An 18,093-nucleotide genomic window follows, 5' to 3' on the forward strand; every position below is an offset into this window, starting at 1 on the left:
AGCCTTTTGGCTTTTCATCTTAGTTATATCTTGATCTTTTCTTAACCAGTTCTCCTGATTAATACACTGTACTCCTCTCCTCTTGGTAACTCATATCTTATCTGTCTCTTTTCCTGCAGAATCGCCTTCCTTTGGCACTATAATATGGGATGCTCTGCATGATTTTGACTCCTTCTTTCTTTGGCTGACTACTATTTTCACTCTTCTGATCTGGATACCTGGTCTAACTGAAATAATTTTTACTGGAATTAAGACTTTCATCTCCCATTCATCCCCTGCTACCAAAACCTTGATTTTTAAACAAGTTACCAAAGCAGTTAAAGAGCATTCTGCATATTGTGGTCCTTTGCAAAGGCAACCTCAAACCATCTATGTTTCGGCCTCCCTCACACATGCAAATGGTACCACTGCAACATCACCCAAAGACAGGGCTGACCTCCTGGCATTATTCCTCTCCAACTCCTACATTGATAACCAAGGCAAAGTAACTGCCATATCTCCTCTAGTCTTATGTCAGAAAGAAATGAGAAAAATCCTAGCCTGGATACCAACCAGTCAGGTCCTCTGTTCACCCAAAGACAGAGCTGACCTCCTTGCATTATTCCTTTCCTCCAACTCCTATATTGATAACCAATGCAAAATAACTGGCATGCCTCTAGTCTTTGTCAGAAAGATATCAGAAGAGCCCTAGCTCAGATACCTGGCTTCCATCCTGTACAATTTTTCATAGTCATCTGGCATCTACTGTTCATCATGGATCATATCTATATCCAACAAATACCAGAGAAAGGAGATAAAAGCCAGCCATCTAGATATCATATCTTTGCACTTGGTTTTCTCAAAAATAATGGAAAAGGTCATCGCCAATAAACTCCTTCACCTAGAAATGTGCCAGTTAATCAGCGACAACCAATACAGATCCTGCCACTCTTGGTCAGTAGTAGGTGCTATCATCACCCAACATGAACCTCAGTTTCTGAAAGGTTTGGTGACATTGTGTATTAACTATATATTTCCAAAGCTTTTGATTGGGTCTGTCATGTCTGCTTACCAAATTACCACCAATGCTGAAGTATCATAGGGCTCTGTAATTTTATCCATGCTCTCTCTCTCTGCTATTCGTAAATGACTTTCTGTCACTAACCTCAAATCTTATTTAGTTTTGCTGATGATAGTATGCTCCATTCATATTTTTCATTTGACAAACTGACTGCACCCATATATTTGAATATCCGGGGGTTCAAGGCTACGTTATGAATAGTCAGTGTATTTAGTGTTCATGTAAAATTAGTGATTTTTATGTGTTTTATTGTTTTTATCCCCCTTAGAAAATTAGTGTTTTATAGTATATTAGTGCAGATTTTTATAATCTAGTGTTTTCATAACATTGTTATTGAATTATAGCAATAGTAAATACTAAATACAGCTGTAAAATGGCACCAAAAATACAAAGAAATGGAATACTAACAAGAACAGCAAAGTCAAGAACAAGAAGGCTTACCCCCCCCACTAAAGAGAATATTGAAGATATTGAGGAGGATATTGAAAATGATTTAGTCTCCAAAATTGCAAAGTTAAAACAGATTATTAAACAGATGATGCAGGAATTACAGAAAGTTGAACAGCATTTTAAGGAACATAGGAAGGATATGAAAATTAAACAACAAAATGAGAAACAGCAAAGCATGGAATCAGGTAAGGTAGTTCATAATGAAAATCAGATAGGTAAAGTCAATTGTAAAAAATAAGTATATTATTTGGTATGGTGACTATCATAAAACATGCCATTGATGACTGGGTTGTAACTTCCAGTTTACCCAGAGCAAAAATTGGATTGTTGGAAGAAGCAGGAGTGAAGAGTAAGTAAATGAAAATTGCAAGTATATTACCTAGATATGATAGAAGTGAATTAAGAAGAAGGGCTATGATTGTAAATGATTCAAGCATAAGCTGTGTAGAAAGAGTGGATGCGAGTTTTTGGATGTGTGGTGTCAGTTTGAGGGAAGAATGGATTTGTATAAGGAGAGCCTAAAACACTTGAATGCATTTCGTATCAGGAGTCTTAAGAAATTAATAATTGGTATGAAATCTAACACAGAGAGTCACAGAAACTAGATTAAGATGGGAGGAATGGTGAGAATTTGTATGTAAAAAGCAACAATGTTATGTAACTGTTGATGATGAGAATGGGTATTATCATGGAAATGGTTATGAGGAGAGAAAGATTTTGTGTTCGTCTGATTCAGACTTATTAAGCATGTGCAAGGATGTCTACATAAATAAGGCACTAGATATGAACAGAGATCTGCAAGTTGTCCTGTGTCACAGACTACAGAGAAGAGAATCCAAAAAAAAAAAAAAAAAAAAAATTCAGCTAACTTATTGTATCTGTACATGAATGCTAGGAGTATCAGAAACATAGGGGTAGAGTTTGTTTGTTTTGATGAATACATTGGGACCTCAGATTGCAAGTATTACTGAGACCTGGCTGTCAGAGGAAGACATACTAACTGGTATCAGGTGTAAAGGGTACAGTATTTTTAGGAAGGATGGATAGGAGGGGCAAGATGTGTTGCTAATGATATTGGATGACTTGAATACTGGTAACAGTTTCCCATTTGGCAGTGAGTTCAAACCATCTAGTATGAGGTGAAGTCTTACAAGATCAAATACATAGTGGAGTGTTGTTGCAGACCAAATGGAGGTTGCTAGTAATGAAGAAATGCATTACCAAATGAAGATGATGGGTGTGAAATGAGTAATCATAATGGGGCTAATTATCTGAACAATGATTGGATAGCAGTGAAATCTCATGAGATGAATGAAACTGAATTTGTTGAGCTTTTTCAAGACAATTTCTTCAAGCAGCACATGACAGAAGTAATTCAAGGTCAATGATTGATAGAGCTGATTATAATATCACATGGGGTTTCAGTTAAAAATGTAACTATTCTACCTCCAGTTGGTGACAGTAGTTAGAAATTATGACCCACTAAAGAGTATGCTGTGTTCTGTGACATAGTATCAGTTGTTGAGTGGAAAGGATGTTCACACTGCATGGGAAGCATTTTAAAAATACTTAAATGATGCATTATCAGAATATGTCCCTAGAATTCAAAGAATAAACAGGGTAGGAGTAAAATGGAAGTATAATCTCATTAAGCAAGAAATTCATAAAAAAAGACGATATGCAAGGAATACTGTGTACATAGGGATGAGGTCAGTTAAAAATTATGAGGAGCAGGGCAGAGGAGTCACAAATGTTGTATGGAAAGCAAAGTCTGAGTACAAAAAGAAACTTGCTCTGCAAGCTAAAGACAACCAAAAAAATACGAGGGTGGTCTGAAAAGTTCTTGGCCTAACAATGAAAAAACAAATTTATAATTTCCAAATTATTTTTATTTTTTACATAATCTCCCTTAAGACTAATACCTTTATTCCAGTGATGCTCTAGCACCATTATCCCATCCCTGTAGTGGTTCTCAGAAAGATCTGCAAAATACCCCTCTACAGCTGCAATTACCTTTGATTCAAAGAAAAACACTGACCAGTGAAGAAGAGTTTTAGTTTTGGGAAGAGATAGAAGTCAGAGGAAGCCAAATCTGGGGAATAGGATGGATGTTCCAACAATTCATAGTGCAGATCCCTTAATTTTACCATTGCCAAACACCTTTGTGGGCAGGTGCATTGTCCTGATGAAAGATGATTTTTTTTTTTCTTCTGCAAACCAGGTCTTTTCTCATGAATTTTTTCGTCTAGTCTGGTTAAAAGATCAGAATAATATTCCCAGTTATTGTTTTACCCTTTTCAAGATAATTAATAAACAAAATCCTTTAGCATCCCGAAACACCGATGCCATGACCTTTCCTGCTGATGGAACCGATTTTATCTTCTTTGGTGCTGAACAACCGGTTTCTATCCACTGTTTTGACTGCTGTTTGGATTCTGGTGTATAATGGTGAATCCAAATCTCATCCATAGTAATAAATTGACTCACAAAATCAGTTTTATTCTTGTTAAAACACTCCAAGTACTGCTCACAGCACCCATCTTGCGCAAAGCTTTTTCATTTGCAATTCCTCATGCAAAATATATCCTATACATTCTTTTGAAGTGCCTATAGTCTCAGCAGTTTCATGCACTTTGACTCGCCCGTCATCCAATACCATATTGTGCACTTGATCAATGATTTTTGGTGGAGTTATTACACTTTTTGGACATCCTTCACGTGGATCATCTTCAAGGCTGGTATGGCCATGTTTAAGCTCGACAGCCCATTTCTTAATTGTCAAAAACGAAGGAGAAGAGTCCCCATAAACTTTTTTGGACTGTGAATTTCTTTTGGCATTAAACCTTCTTTTACAATTTTATCCATTTCTGGGGATACAGACAACACTTTTGCTTCAGACAGCTGTATAAAACAAACTACTGGATAGAATGACTTGTAATTTCACATGGATGCTTATGACAGATGTACCAACTTAGAAAAAAAAAAAAAAAATCATTCCGATAGTTTTGCCATGTATGGTCGAGGCCAAGAACTTTTCACACTACTCTTGTAGTGCTATCATTATGCTTCAAGTAAAAGAAAGAATGAATATCAAGGAATAACTCTACCAAATGCAGATGATGTGGAGGTGACAGATGCAGAAGAGATCGTTCAACTAATGAGTGCCCATTCTGCTAAAAGTTATCAACCTGGTGCATGTAACATTGTGCTTTCTGCTTCCTCTTCATTGGATGAACATACTCAGGAGTATGAGGAGGCATTAGATCAGCTGCACAAACTATGTAACTCTTTATTTAACAAACCTTCATCCTCTTCTTGTGAGGATTCCTCTGCAGACCATTCATCATTTTGGTTACTCATGTCATTCATAGCAATGAAATTCCATTTGTTATTAAGTCATATTCTTCCTTTCTTTTCTTAAGAAAGATACATTTAAATTTACTATGCATGAATAGATTCAATGTGAATAAAGATTTCTTTAGTTAAGGGGATAAAAAACCCCTTATTGTTTTTCAGCCAGTAAGCGAAACTAAGATCGAAAACTACGATCTGAACGTTTCATGCCGACGAACTGTTAGCGTATCCAAGCGTAAGTGACCACTTGGTAGTGCCCCACCACGGCAACTCGTTGCAAAGGTGGAGCAAGATCCCTCACTGTTCTTGATATTTTCTCATAATGTAAAAACACACAGCTCTTAGGAGATGTAGTACTGTTTTACATTATGAGGAGAGGTCACTACCCAGACCGGTTTCAACCTTTTTTGAGGTCTCATCAGTGAGTAGCTAGACCTAGAATATCAGAGTTTAAGTGAAAAGAACTTACATACTTTTGCTATACGATTGCCAGAAAGGTGTGTCACTATATTATATTATAACATAGTATAACTAAGATGAAAAGCCAAAGGCTATTTTTTTCTGGCGAGGTTGATCAGTTAAGGGGATAAAAAACCCCTTATTGTTTTTCAGCCAGTAAGCGAAACTAAGATCGAAAACTACGATCTGAATGTTTCATGCCGACGAACTGTCAGCGTATCCAAGCGTAAGTGACCACTTGGTAGTGCCCCACCATGGCAACTTGTTGCAAAGGTGGAGCAAGATCCCTCACTGTTCTTGATATTTTCTCATAATGTAAAAACACACAGCTCTTAGGAGATGTAGTACTGTTTTACATTATGAGGAGAGGTCACTACCCAGACCGGTTTCAACCTTTTTTGAGGTCTCATCAGTGAGTAGCTAGACCTAGAATATCAGAGTTTAAGTGAAAAGAACGTACATACTTTTGCTATACGATTGACAGAAAGGTGTGTCACTATATTATATTATAACATAGTAGTTTTCGATCATACTTTCGCTTACTGGCTGAAAAACAATAAGGGGTTTTTTATCCCCTTAACTGATCAACCTCGCCAGAAAAAAAATAGCCTTTTGGCTTTTCATCTTAGTTATACTATGTTATAATATAATATAGTGACACACCTTTCTGGCAATCGTATAGCAAAAGTATGCAAGTTCTTTTCACTTAAACTCTGATATTCTAGGTCTAGCTACTCACTGATGAGACCTGAAAAAAGGTTGAAACCGGTCTGGGTAGTGACCTCTCCTCATAATGTAAAACAGTACTACATCTCCTAAGAGCTGTGTGTTTTTACATTATGAGAAAATATCAAGAACAGTGAGGGAGCTTGCTCCACCTTTGCAACGAGTTGCCGTGGTGTGGCACTACCAAGTGGTCACTTACGCTTGGATACGCTGACAGTTCGTCGGCATGAAACGTTCAAATCGTAGTTTTCGATCTTAGTTTCGCTAACTGGCTGAAAAACAATAAGGGGTTTTTTATCCCCTTAACCGATCAACCTCGCCAGAAAAAAATAGCCGTTTGGCTTTTCATCTAAAGATTTCTTTCTTTAAAATTAAAAAGTATACTAATGTATTATTAATACTTCCTGGTATTACATAGGTATTGAACTTTAATTAGAACAATTCTGATATTTAGAAATGTAAAATAATTAAATTCTTAACATATAATATAATAAATTTAGTTTAATCCTTTATCCAAGTGTGAGCAAACAAAGTTTGCGCCTGAAAGTATCTTCAGGACTGGGTTAACCCAGTCCTGAAGATACTTTCAGGCGCAAACTTTGTTTGCTCACACTTGGATAAAGGATTAAACTAAATTTATTATACTCTAACCAAGTGGAAAATAAACTTTCAACATCTTAACATATAATTCTATTTTAATGTAAAATATATTTCATTTAAAAGGCCATGTTCCCTGAGTGACCTGGAATATTTAGATGCAGAATTCCATCAGTCGCTGTCATGGTTAAAAGAAAATGATATATCTGATATGGGCCTAGACTTAACTTTTTCTGTCACAGAAGAAGTAGCTGGACAAATTGTTGAAAAGGAACTTAAAATTGGAGGTCGTAACCTTTCTGTTATAGAGCGCAACAAAAAAGAATATATTGAAAGGATGGTGAAATGGCGTTTAGAGAGAGGCGTGGCTGAGCAGACTGAGTCATTAGTCAAAGGATTTTATGAGGTAAATTTATTTTTGTAATTGTATTATTAGTATTTAGTATTACAATAGATTCCCACTTTATGCTCGCTTGCTTTATGACTCCTTAATTTTATATCCATATCTATTTAGAATACCTGTTTATTTCACCTTGCTATAAAAACCATGGTTTTAATAGCACTGCATGTAATTTTTGTTTTTTACATTCTGGAAATTTATTCAAGTATTTCATCAATGACCTTTTGTTCTGTTTTGCTGTGCATGCAATGCATTTGATAAAATTGTGCCATTTATCTAATGCACTATATTTTAGTTCTGTTGCATAAAGGAGGCACCAGGACACTAGTGGATATCTTAGGACTAGTATTGGAGGAGTTGCCAGACATAGAATACGGAAATGGGGAGAAGGGAGCATGATTTTGTGAAGTGTAGGGATTTTCTTAATAATTTACTCTCTCTCTCTCTCACTCTCACACACACACACACACACACGTCAGCCCCATGCACAGGAGAGGTCCGAAGACCTATGACACAACAGGACATGGGGGCAGGATTAGGGAGAAGAAAAGAGTTTGTTGATTGGAACTGGAAGTTATTAGGAATTAGGAATCATTGGGCAAAACAGTATGAGGAAGACTGATCCGAAGAACAGAGGTATATGGAATGCAGGAGGATAAGAAGTTGGTTCAATAAGTTTGTAACTGAATTGTAAATGTATTGACGAGTTGCTGCACATATTTGTGCATGATTAAGGGAAAGTTGAGGAATGATAGTGACTAGTTCACTGGAGATTTTGGTTTTGATCTTGGAGATCTTTAGCATCCATGGAAATCTTTATAGGAAAGATGTAATACAGTAATGGAGCATCTATGGGAAAGTGGTCAAAGGGGATGTTGGAAGTTTATTTTCCACTTGGTTAGACTACAATAAATTTAGTTTAATCCTTTATCCAAGTGTAAGCAAACAAAGTTTGCACCTGAAGTATCATCAGGACTGAGGCAACTCATAGTAAAGGTGGACCAAGCTCTCATTCCTCCTTGTCTCAGTATCTCCCATAATGCAAAGCCCATCTCCTTGCAGACACGTATAATGCTATGCATTAAGGAAAGGGCCACTACCCAGACCAGTTTTGACCTTTATTGAGGTCTCATCAGTGGGAGCCAGACCCAGAAGTGGTGATACTAAGGCAGAAGCAATGGAGAGGTCATATTTACCTATATGAGTTGGCAAAAGGTGAGCCTTATGATTAAATTACTCTGGATTTAAAGAAAGATGTTGGAAGTTTATTTTCCACTTGGTTAGACTATAATAAATTTAGTTTAATCCTTTATCCAAGTGTAAGCAAATAAAGTTTGCGCCTGAAGTATCTTCAGGACTGAGGCAACTCATAGTGAAGGTGGACCAATCTCGGTCTGGCTCCCACTGATGAGACCTCAATAAAAGTCGAAACCAGTCTGGGTAGTGGCCTTTCCCTTAATGCATAGCATTATACATGTCTGCAAGGAGATGGACTTTGCATTATGGGAGATACTGAGACAAGGAGTGATGAGAGCTTGGTCCACCTTTACTATGAGTTGCCTCAGTCCTGATGATACTTCAGGTGCAAACTTTGTTTGCTTACACTTGGATAAAGGATTAAACTAAATTTATTGTAGTCTAACCAAGTGGAAAATAAACTTCTAACATCTTTCTCTAAATCCAGAGTAATTTAATAATAAGGTGGCACAACTTTTGGCAAGTCGTATAGGTAAATATGACCTCTCCATTGCTTCTGCCTTAGTATTACCACTTCTGGGTCTGGCACCCACTGATGAGACCTCAATATCCTCAATATGAATGGCATGGCTGTTGCTGTTAACCCTCAGATGAGATATGAGCAAATGAATGGCTCTGCTTGGTGGTGGGGTGAGCCTGCCATGGTGTAGCACCAACCGGTTCTGAGAGTTCTTCTCAGTGGCAGGGTGAGCCTGTTACTGAGGGGAACAATGCTGAGTTTTTGGAGTTTGACCTGTTCTTGAACATGCAATAAAGGTCGAAACCAGTCTGGGTAATGGCACTTCCCTTAATACATAGCATTATACATGTCTGCAAGGAGATATGCTTTGCATTATGGGAGATACCGAGACAAGGAGTGATGAGAGCTTGGTCCACCTTTACTATGAGTTGCCTCAGTCCTGAAGATACTTCAGGTGCAAACGTTGTTTGCTTACACCTGGATAAAGGATTAAACTAAATTTATTATGGCCATAGGGGAGTTAGTGAGAAATCAGTCATCTATTTTAAGCAAATAAGCTCTTTTCTGAATACAATCAAGTATTCTGAAAAATGTTTTAGGTGCACAACCCCAAATGTCAGAACAGTATTCTAGGGTCAGCATTCCAAAGTTGAGGTGGATTTGAGATTTATATATTAGTGTCAGTAGGTGAGCAAAAGAGAAGTATTGTTTAGAAGAAAAAAAAAATTGTAGACTGAAGAGACTATGGATGTGAGGTGTTTGTTCCAGGAATGTCAAGAAGAGAAAAGTGATCCTGGGTAGCCATGCAGAATATTATCAGAAAGTCAGAGTGAAACATGCTTTTTGTTTTGGGAAGTGAGAGAGGATTGTGTTTTGGTGGCATTAAAACTCACTGGGATATCCTCTTCCCACTTGAGAATGGCAAGTGAATCAGTATTTAAGGCATTAGTTATTAGAAGGTATGGAAGCCTGAAATACTTGAGTATTACAATGTTTTGTGGAGAAGAGCAATGGCGAGCACTCTCATCAGCAAAACTATGGATGAGATTGGATGTGTGTGTGTGTGTGAGAGAGAGAGAGAGAGAGAGAGAGAAAGAAAAGATCATTGGTGTATAGGAGAAGAGTGTCAGTGAAAGGATAGAACCCTGAAGTATTGCAGCATTGATTGAAAAAAACCAAAGGGTTTTTTTCAATCAAGGCAAAGGGTAGGAGGAAGACCATGAGTTGCTACTTAATAAGAAAATAATGCACCAGATTCAGTCATGTCAAGAGTTTCTTGATATTTCCAATGACTTGAGTTTCTCCATCATTTTCCATAGCCTGTGCCCAAAGGTAGATAAGGTTAGCTAGGAGATCTTCTGTGGAACAAGAATGGTGGAATTCATATTGGTAATGACCAAGTAATTGCTGAGTATGCAATTACTTGGTCATTACCAAGTAGTGAAGCAGTGGCTGTTGATGACCTTTTCCATTATTTTAAGGGTACTGAAGTGAGATCAATAGAACACTAATTTGATAGTTGATTTTTATTTCCATTTTGGATAAAGGCTGGGTAAGAGTGTTTCCAAGCTATTGGATAGATGTCAGATAAGTATGACAGCTTGTAGAGGCAATACAAAGTGAATGTTAGTTCTGGAGCTCAAGCTTTTAGTTCGGAGCAGGAGACTTGTTAATGTCAAGGGTATTTGAATATTTTTGATTCTTCTGATAAACCTGATGCTTAGAGGTTTGCATTTATCTTTGAATGAAAAATGCATATCATTCTACCATTAGGATGTGTGAAAGAGGTGGAAACATGTAAAGGCATAAGATGTATCCTGCATCTTGGTGAGGGACTACTATTTTTGAGTGGGTAGCAAATTTAGCATTTGGCTCTTAGAAAGTCTGCTTTGGCTTTGTTGATGTTTTTTGCAGTTGTAGTATAAGCTAAGTGAAAGGCTTGAGTTATGACTTGAGCCATTGGACATGTGCTGAATTTTTTAGCTTGCTTTGGCATGTTTGTTTGGAGAACCAGGAATTGAATAAAAGTGAGGATCTCTTCAAATAGACATCAACAGTCTATTTGAAGAGAGTTGGTTAAGGAAAGGTCCGGGGTACAGAGAGAATGATGGGGATTATCTGACATTTTTTGGTAGGTTGTTGAATAATTTGTGTTAAATCATCACTGACAGAAAAGTAGTTCAACTTTTTGGAGAAGGGAAGCCAATTAGAATTACAGACATTTGAAATCCCCAGGGAATATTTTATCTACACTGTTGGGGACTTTATGTGATCATCTTTACTGACCTATAGTCATATAGATAAAGCCACAAGAGCAGTAGCACAGCAAATGCTGGCACCATAGGCAGGAAAGGATATATATGATACTGCTGGACTTTGCAAAGGAATTTGATATTGTGCCATCAAAGTGTGACATATAAATTAGAGCATATAGGAAGGAATGAAAGTATAATAAGTATTGAGTAAATAATGATTAGTGTGGGGTGCCTTACACAGTAGGTTTTTGCCTAGAAAATAATAATAGTATTAAACTATATTCTTAGGTCACAGTGTAGTAATCTTATCTGACACTTGATTTCTTCATCGCATGGGTTCATATTCATGTTTCTGTGTACTAATTTTTATGTTATTTATAATGTACATACAGCTACAGAGATGATAACAGTATGGAAAAGAAGAATAAGTTCCAAGAACTAACCACTGCATAAAAAATGAGGACATTGAGAGATGTAAAATTGAAATATTATATAAAATCATAGCTGTGTGTGCATCTCTGTAAGGTACTGAGGCTATATAGAAGTCTGGGATACAGCTTAGATTAAAATATTATAATATAAATAGCTGAGCTGTCCTATCTATGTTAGATGTCGCATACAAAATGAGACTAGATAGCCACTGTCAAAGTAGCTGTCTGATTAGAACAAACTAGTTCCTTCATAAAATATTATTAAAAAGTCTTGAAAAATAGATTCACTATATGTGTACACACACAATAAATAGATGAAGAAAAGTTATTTAAAATATCCTGAAATTATAGACTCAAAGGAAGAGAGAGAGAGAAGGGGGTGGGGGCAAGAAACTTAGGTAGATCAGTCGAAAATGTGGAAGGCACCCATGTACTGAAGCAGGAAACTTTGCTTACTCCATAAGGATGAAGAAGAAGAAATGGAAAATGCTCAAATCCATGTTCTTTTCTCATTTCTTATTTTATGTGGCTAGTGACACGAAAATGTATTGATATGGATTGTCTCATACACCTGCTTCCTTTTCTCCTGCAACACAAACAAATTATCTAACAAATACAGTCATGCAGCAGGTATAATACTCTAGCTTATAGTTTTATAAGTCTCAGCAATACTTCCAAAAATTACCATATAGCAGTGATGGCGAACCTATGACGCGCGTGTCAGCACTGACACACCTTGGATGTTGAAAAATATTGGTATTCTGATGAAAAAACTGCGATAAATCGTGTAAGATCGCTCTCAGTGAAGGCGAAGATAGGTTTCGGTTCATTGAAAGAATTATATTTTATAGTTAGCCTATTTCTATTTTATTTTGTAGTTAGAGCTAAAGCTCTTCTAATAATTTTCTCTTCTACATACTCTTGTGAAACTCTATTTTCTGCCTTAAATAATATCAAATTGAAAGGGAGAAATAGATTGAGCAATGATATGAGCGCTGCCTGTGTAGCATTAAAATGTACACACTATAGCCCTTCTATAAAGCAACTTTCTTCCAGTACTCAGCAACATAAAAGTCATTAAATGTAATGTAAGTTTGTAATTTCACTTTATTAAATTAATTGTATAATATGAATTCATAGATTTTATATCAATATCCTATTAAATAAATAGCCTAATATGATATGTATAAGTCACCATCTATGATTATGTAGTTAAATTTATATAAATAGCCTAATATGATATGTATAAGTCACCATCAATGATTATATAGTTAAATTTATAATGCATGTATGCAAGTGGCACATCAACAATGTCAATATTTAAAAAAAAAAAAGATATTTGACACACCTGGGTAAAAAGGTTCGCCATCACTGCCATATAGCGTCAGCTTTCCTTTTTAAGAATATATGTATATTTTCCAATATCTATGAACATATCATATGCCATCCAAAAGCAAAACTCTGGAATTACTGAGAGCACTGTTCATAATTATTAACAAGCATAAAAAAGAGTCTGGTTGACACAATCAATCTTATAAATTACAAAACAGTAAGGTAAAGTAACTATGTTATTAGTTGTACAAGGACCCAGTTAAGTATGGAATAATTGGTGTATATAACATTGAAAAAAGATATCACCAAAAAAAATTTGTGTTGCATAGGTATTATTTCTGGAAAAATTTCCATGTTACTCCTCTAAGTAAATAATATTTTTATGGCTATTTAGCCTATTTTTGTTTAGGAGTACCCTTTTTTTTATAATGTCATTGGTTTTTTACTCAATTTTTAGGGCATTGCTAATGTTTTAAAGACAGATATAGGAAGAATAATTTGGACATACCTTTGTAGGATGTTGCTGGTTGTCTTCTTATTCAGCGGCATATGGCAACTATACATTTATCTGCTGTTAAAGTATGACTTGAAAGGAAGGGAAGTTGGAAATGTGGGGATAGAGAGATGTGGGAGAATTATCGGTGAGGCAAGAGGTGTGTGTGTGTGTGAATTTTAAACCTGAATTTTTTAAGGGTGGGCAGAGAATTCTTGGGTAGGGAGGTGAAAGATAGAAATTTTTGGGGAAGAAAAAGGATATGATGGAATAAGATCGGGGGGGGGGGGGAGTAACGGGGTGTGAGCCATTTTGACAGTGTGTCGTCTTTGGAGCTTGGGGGAAGTGGAGGCTGTCATGCCGGCTTGGTGTTTTTGTTTTTGGTGTATCTGTGTTGTATTCTATTGCTCGGAGTCATGACCTAATTTTTATGTTTTGGAGCTTCCAACTCTCGGAGATTACATAAAAATTAGGTCACGACTCCAGCCAGTAGAATACAACACAGATATACCCAAAGACAAAAACACCAAGCCAGCATGACATAGCCTCCACCTTCCCCACGAGCTCCAAAGATGCACTGTCAAAACGGCTCATGCTCCGTTACTCCCACCCCTGATCTTATCCCATCATTATCCTTCTCCTTCCCAAAAAATTTCCATCTTTCACCTCCTTCCCCAAAAATTCTTTGTCCACCCTTTAAAAACTCAGGTTTAAAATTCACACACCTCTTGCCTCAATGATAATTCTCCCACATCTCTATCCCCACATTTCCAACCCCCCCCCCTTCCTTTCAGTCATATGCCAGATGCCACTGAATAAAAAGACAACCAGCAACATCCTACAAAGGCATGTCAAATTATTCTTCATATATCTGTCTTTAAAACATCAGTAATGCCCTAAAAATTGAATAAAAAGCCAATGATATTATAAAAAAATGGGGTACTCCTAAACAAAAATAGGCTAAAAAGCCATAAAAATAATTTGTGTTGCATATTTTATTAATATTTTAAATCAGATAAAAAAAAATCTTTATTCTTTGACTAAGCAGAAAAATTAAGTATGTTTTTATTAGGAAAATACATATGCTTAAATTTTAGGCTACATTCCATAATTGAAATAAATTTCTCCCAAAAAAAAGTATTTATCTTTCTTTGAAAAGTGTAACAAGGAGATTTTCTATAATAACTGCACACATATGATGCGTGCAAATACATTTGAGCATGTCTTTTAAACTATTTTTTTCAGACTATATTATTTTCAGAAGAAATTTTTTAATGAACCAGTACTAAATAGTAGGTGTTCCACTACTAGATACCTTACCCTGATAACAAGAACTTTTGTTTACCATTTCTATTTCTCTCTCTCTCTCACACACACACACACACACAAAAGTTTGCAAAAACCTGTGATTTAATTCTGCATGTGTGGGCAAAGAGTCAGAAAGGAGTCTCTTAATGTATTTCTCAAATAGCTGGGGTCATAGTGTGTCCATGAGGAAAATGTATGAGGAGGGTAATTCCAAGAACAGAAGTAGAGAATGAAAGAAGGTGGTTAGAAGTTGGTTCACTAAGTTTAGAGCTGAACTGTTTATAAATATCAATCAGTAGCCATTTATGTTTTTACATGTTCAGAAAAAAGTGGAAATGGCCAGTTTTTTGAAACACAGTTCATAAATATATGGGTAGAATGAATGAAGGCGAAATAGAAAAGGCAATAATTCAGAAACAGAGCATTTTTGAGAAACCGATCGGATGGAATCAGCTGTTAAATCGATTTTATTCTTGTGGATAGCATCAGGTATACTAAATACGTTTTTTTTTTTTAGTTTATTTTAAGTATAATTTTAATATTTAAATTATTATTATTATTATTATTATTATTTGACACCTCCAGGGAGTCCAAAGACTCATCGAGGGAGAGTGTGCCAACAGCATCGAACGATTGGTCCCCTTCCAACTACTAATCGCGCTCAAACTTACTTAACTGAGCCATTAGTAGCAGAGGCTCTACCAATCGACCAACCTTTGCCGGCAATTATGATTTTAATATATAATATATTTAATTATACTTAAGTATAATTAAATATATTTAGTTTTTTAAGAATTCACAAGATCTTGAAGTCATGATAACAGTTTAATGGAGTGAAACAGCACTAGGAATATTAAAAATGGTATTTCATACTTCCAATATTTCATTTCATTTATAGAGACATTCTCAGAGAGTACAAAATAAGACTTGTAACACACACACACAAAACTAGGCAGCAAGGCAGCACAAAACTAGCAGAAAAACTAAAGTCCTAACTAGGTGGGGCACCGTCTATGGACACCTGCCACCTGGGATGTATACTAGATAACTTACGAATATAGATAACTGGAATCTTGAAGTATTAGTGTTTCCCATGTGTTTCCACAGGTTGGAAGACATTGTACCCAGCAGTTTTTGTAAGAGACTAGAAAGGCATGACTGTCACATGCTGTAAGGTTTGTACATTTTGGAAAACTAGTTTTTGATATAGTGTGAAAATTTTTAACACAGTGGGGAATAAATTCCCTCATTCTAACATGTATAATTTTTTATCATGATCATAACAAGCATCTTGATCCACACATTGGAAACAGTAGTCTGCCCACTAAAAGGATGAGTTAAAATCTTGCTTGGCATTGTTGTAGTGCAAAAATTCTCAAGATGAGTTACTCTGGATGAGATAAGGGTTTCACTAGAGATGAAACTTGCATGAGATTGTGATCTGAATTACCAAGAGAAGCAGTCTCCTTAGCAGTGTACTTGACTGGTTAAGAAAAGATTGAGTGTTCTGGATCAGTGGAGGGAATTGTCAGGAATTCTGTTGGGAGATGAATGATTTACTTTAGGTCATTACTTATAGCAAATTCTCCACCTTCTATCCCAGCTTGACTAGTGAGACTGAAAGAAGGGAACTACCTCTGGATATTAAAGTCACGAAGGAAGATGACTTTACTGTTAGAGAATTTGAATTGCAGGAAATTCAGAATGATTTTCAGAATTAGGGGAAGTTAGGGACAGTAGATGATTGATACATAATGAGGCAAGGAAAGCTTGAACCAGAGAAAATCAAAAAGAGGGCATTCATGATTCAACATCTTATGGGAAGGAATGCCAGAGGATGTCGAATACTTGAATTATATGTATATAGGTATATATAGGTGTGTGTGTGTATGTGTGTCCAGTTTTTACATTAAACCATGAGTAGTATGCTCCCCCCCCACCCCACCCCCCTCATACACATGAAAAACAAAATAAGATTTTTTTCACCTTTCAGGTTGTTGATCCAAGGCTAGTTTCAGTATTTGATGCTCGCGAACTAGAACTAGTAATAGCAGGCACAGCTGAAATTGATGTTACTGACTGGAGAAAAAATACTGAATACAGATCAGGTTAGTCTTGTGTTGATCTTTTTAAAGAACTTGTTTTTAATGTACTGACATTTTACTCATCTGCATTAACTGATTAGCCATCAAGGAATTTGTACACTTAGTATCCATGGCAGATAGAGCTAGGTGTTGTAGGTTTAGTCCTATGTATGAAATTATTCAGTTTCATTCATAGGTAGGATGAAATAAGATGATGATGAGATGAATAAAAAGTGTGTATTAAATTCTTTAACAAACATAACAGGTGATATTTTACAGATTAATACAAGAAGTTCTTATACTTGTGTGTAAAAAACCATATTAGTAGTTTAACAGAAGTACGCATTCTTAATAGGAGTTATATATAGAATGCCTTCTAATTGGAACAGTAACATTAATTAGAATTTGGTGTTGTCTTTCTTCGCTGTAATGAATGGAAAGAGGTGAAACCTATTTCTCTCCTTGCAGAATCAAACAGAGTATTTCATTATTAGTTTTCTACCATCAGTTTTTTTTTCTCCCATGTAGTCTATTTTTTTATAAAGTTTTTGATTTACTTTTCTATCCTCCAAAGCAATTCTCATCCCCCTTCTTTATCTCACCCATGAAAGTGTTTAAACTTATTGTACATTAGTACTAACGGTTGGATAATCCAGAAAAAAACCTATTCTTAGAGATAATGTGGTACTTTTTCAAGCCACTTCAGGCTGACAATAGTAGGGTGTTAGGCTCACATTAGGTGATGAAATTCATTGCTATCTGATGCTATTCACAAACAATATATGCCCACTCACTAACCAATCAGGAACTACATTCACTTTTGTACCTGTTTTGCTAATCTCATCTTCCTTTCTGCTTAAGTGCTCATAGATTAGTTCTGCTTACATAGTCTTCAATATTTATGAGGTCAAGTTATTTTCTAATATCGTCATTTTCAATATGTTTCTGCAATTGATGACATACCCTTGATTTTCCTTAGAATTCTCGTATTTGTGGTCTCATTTCAGACTATTTCATTTCTCGGCCTATTCTCCAATCCATATCTAAGCTGGTTTCAGTGTTGTCTTTGATACTGCTAGTTTGATGCTTTGGCTGATTGATCTCTTGTTCTATGTAAATTTCTTTCACTGGCTTTCCAATGTACCAGCCAAAGTATTCTGTTATCTCTTTCCATATTTAATTTCTCATCATCACTAAAAAGCATGCTAAATAATTAAAATGTGTAACATGTTCTCCAGGTTTACTGCTGAGAATGCAATTATGATTTCTGTTTTCCCTTGTTTTCACAGTTTTTTCCCTTTATTTTTGATTTTCATGAAATGTCGAAGAAAATTTGCTTAAGACAGTGTCATCATAAAATAAAGATTTATTGTTACATAGACCATATATTTACAACGTACTTAAGCTCTTACAAATTGTCTACCGGT

At 35.9% G+C, this 18,093-nt stretch overlaps 1 protein-coding gene across 2 annotated transcripts in view; it reads left to right on the top strand.

Moving 5' to 3' along the window:
• LOC150100146 (E3 ubiquitin-protein ligase HECW2-like) overlaps positions 1 to 18,093 on the top strand; it is a 708,695-nt gene that overhangs the window by 644,227 nt on the left and 46,375 nt on the right. For both annotated transcript variants that reach the window (XM_090402900.1, XM_090402899.1), the window contains 2 exons: positions 6,773 to 7,052; positions 16,576 to 16,690. In XM_090402900.1, coding sequence (XP_090259026.1) covers positions 6,773 to 7,052; positions 16,576 to 16,690 — 395 coding nt within the window. The remainder of the gene's footprint in view (positions 1 to 6,772; positions 7,053 to 16,575; positions 16,691 to 18,093) is intronic.

The sequence above is a fragment of the Typopeltis vanoorti genome, chromosome 13, assembly GCF_054136105.1.
Source record: "Typopeltis vanoorti isolate ZY-2024b chromosome 13, IOZ_Tvanoo_1.0, whole genome shotgun sequence".
NCBI lineage: Eukaryota > Metazoa > Arthropoda > Arachnida > Uropygi > Thelyphonidae > Typopeltis > Typopeltis vanoorti.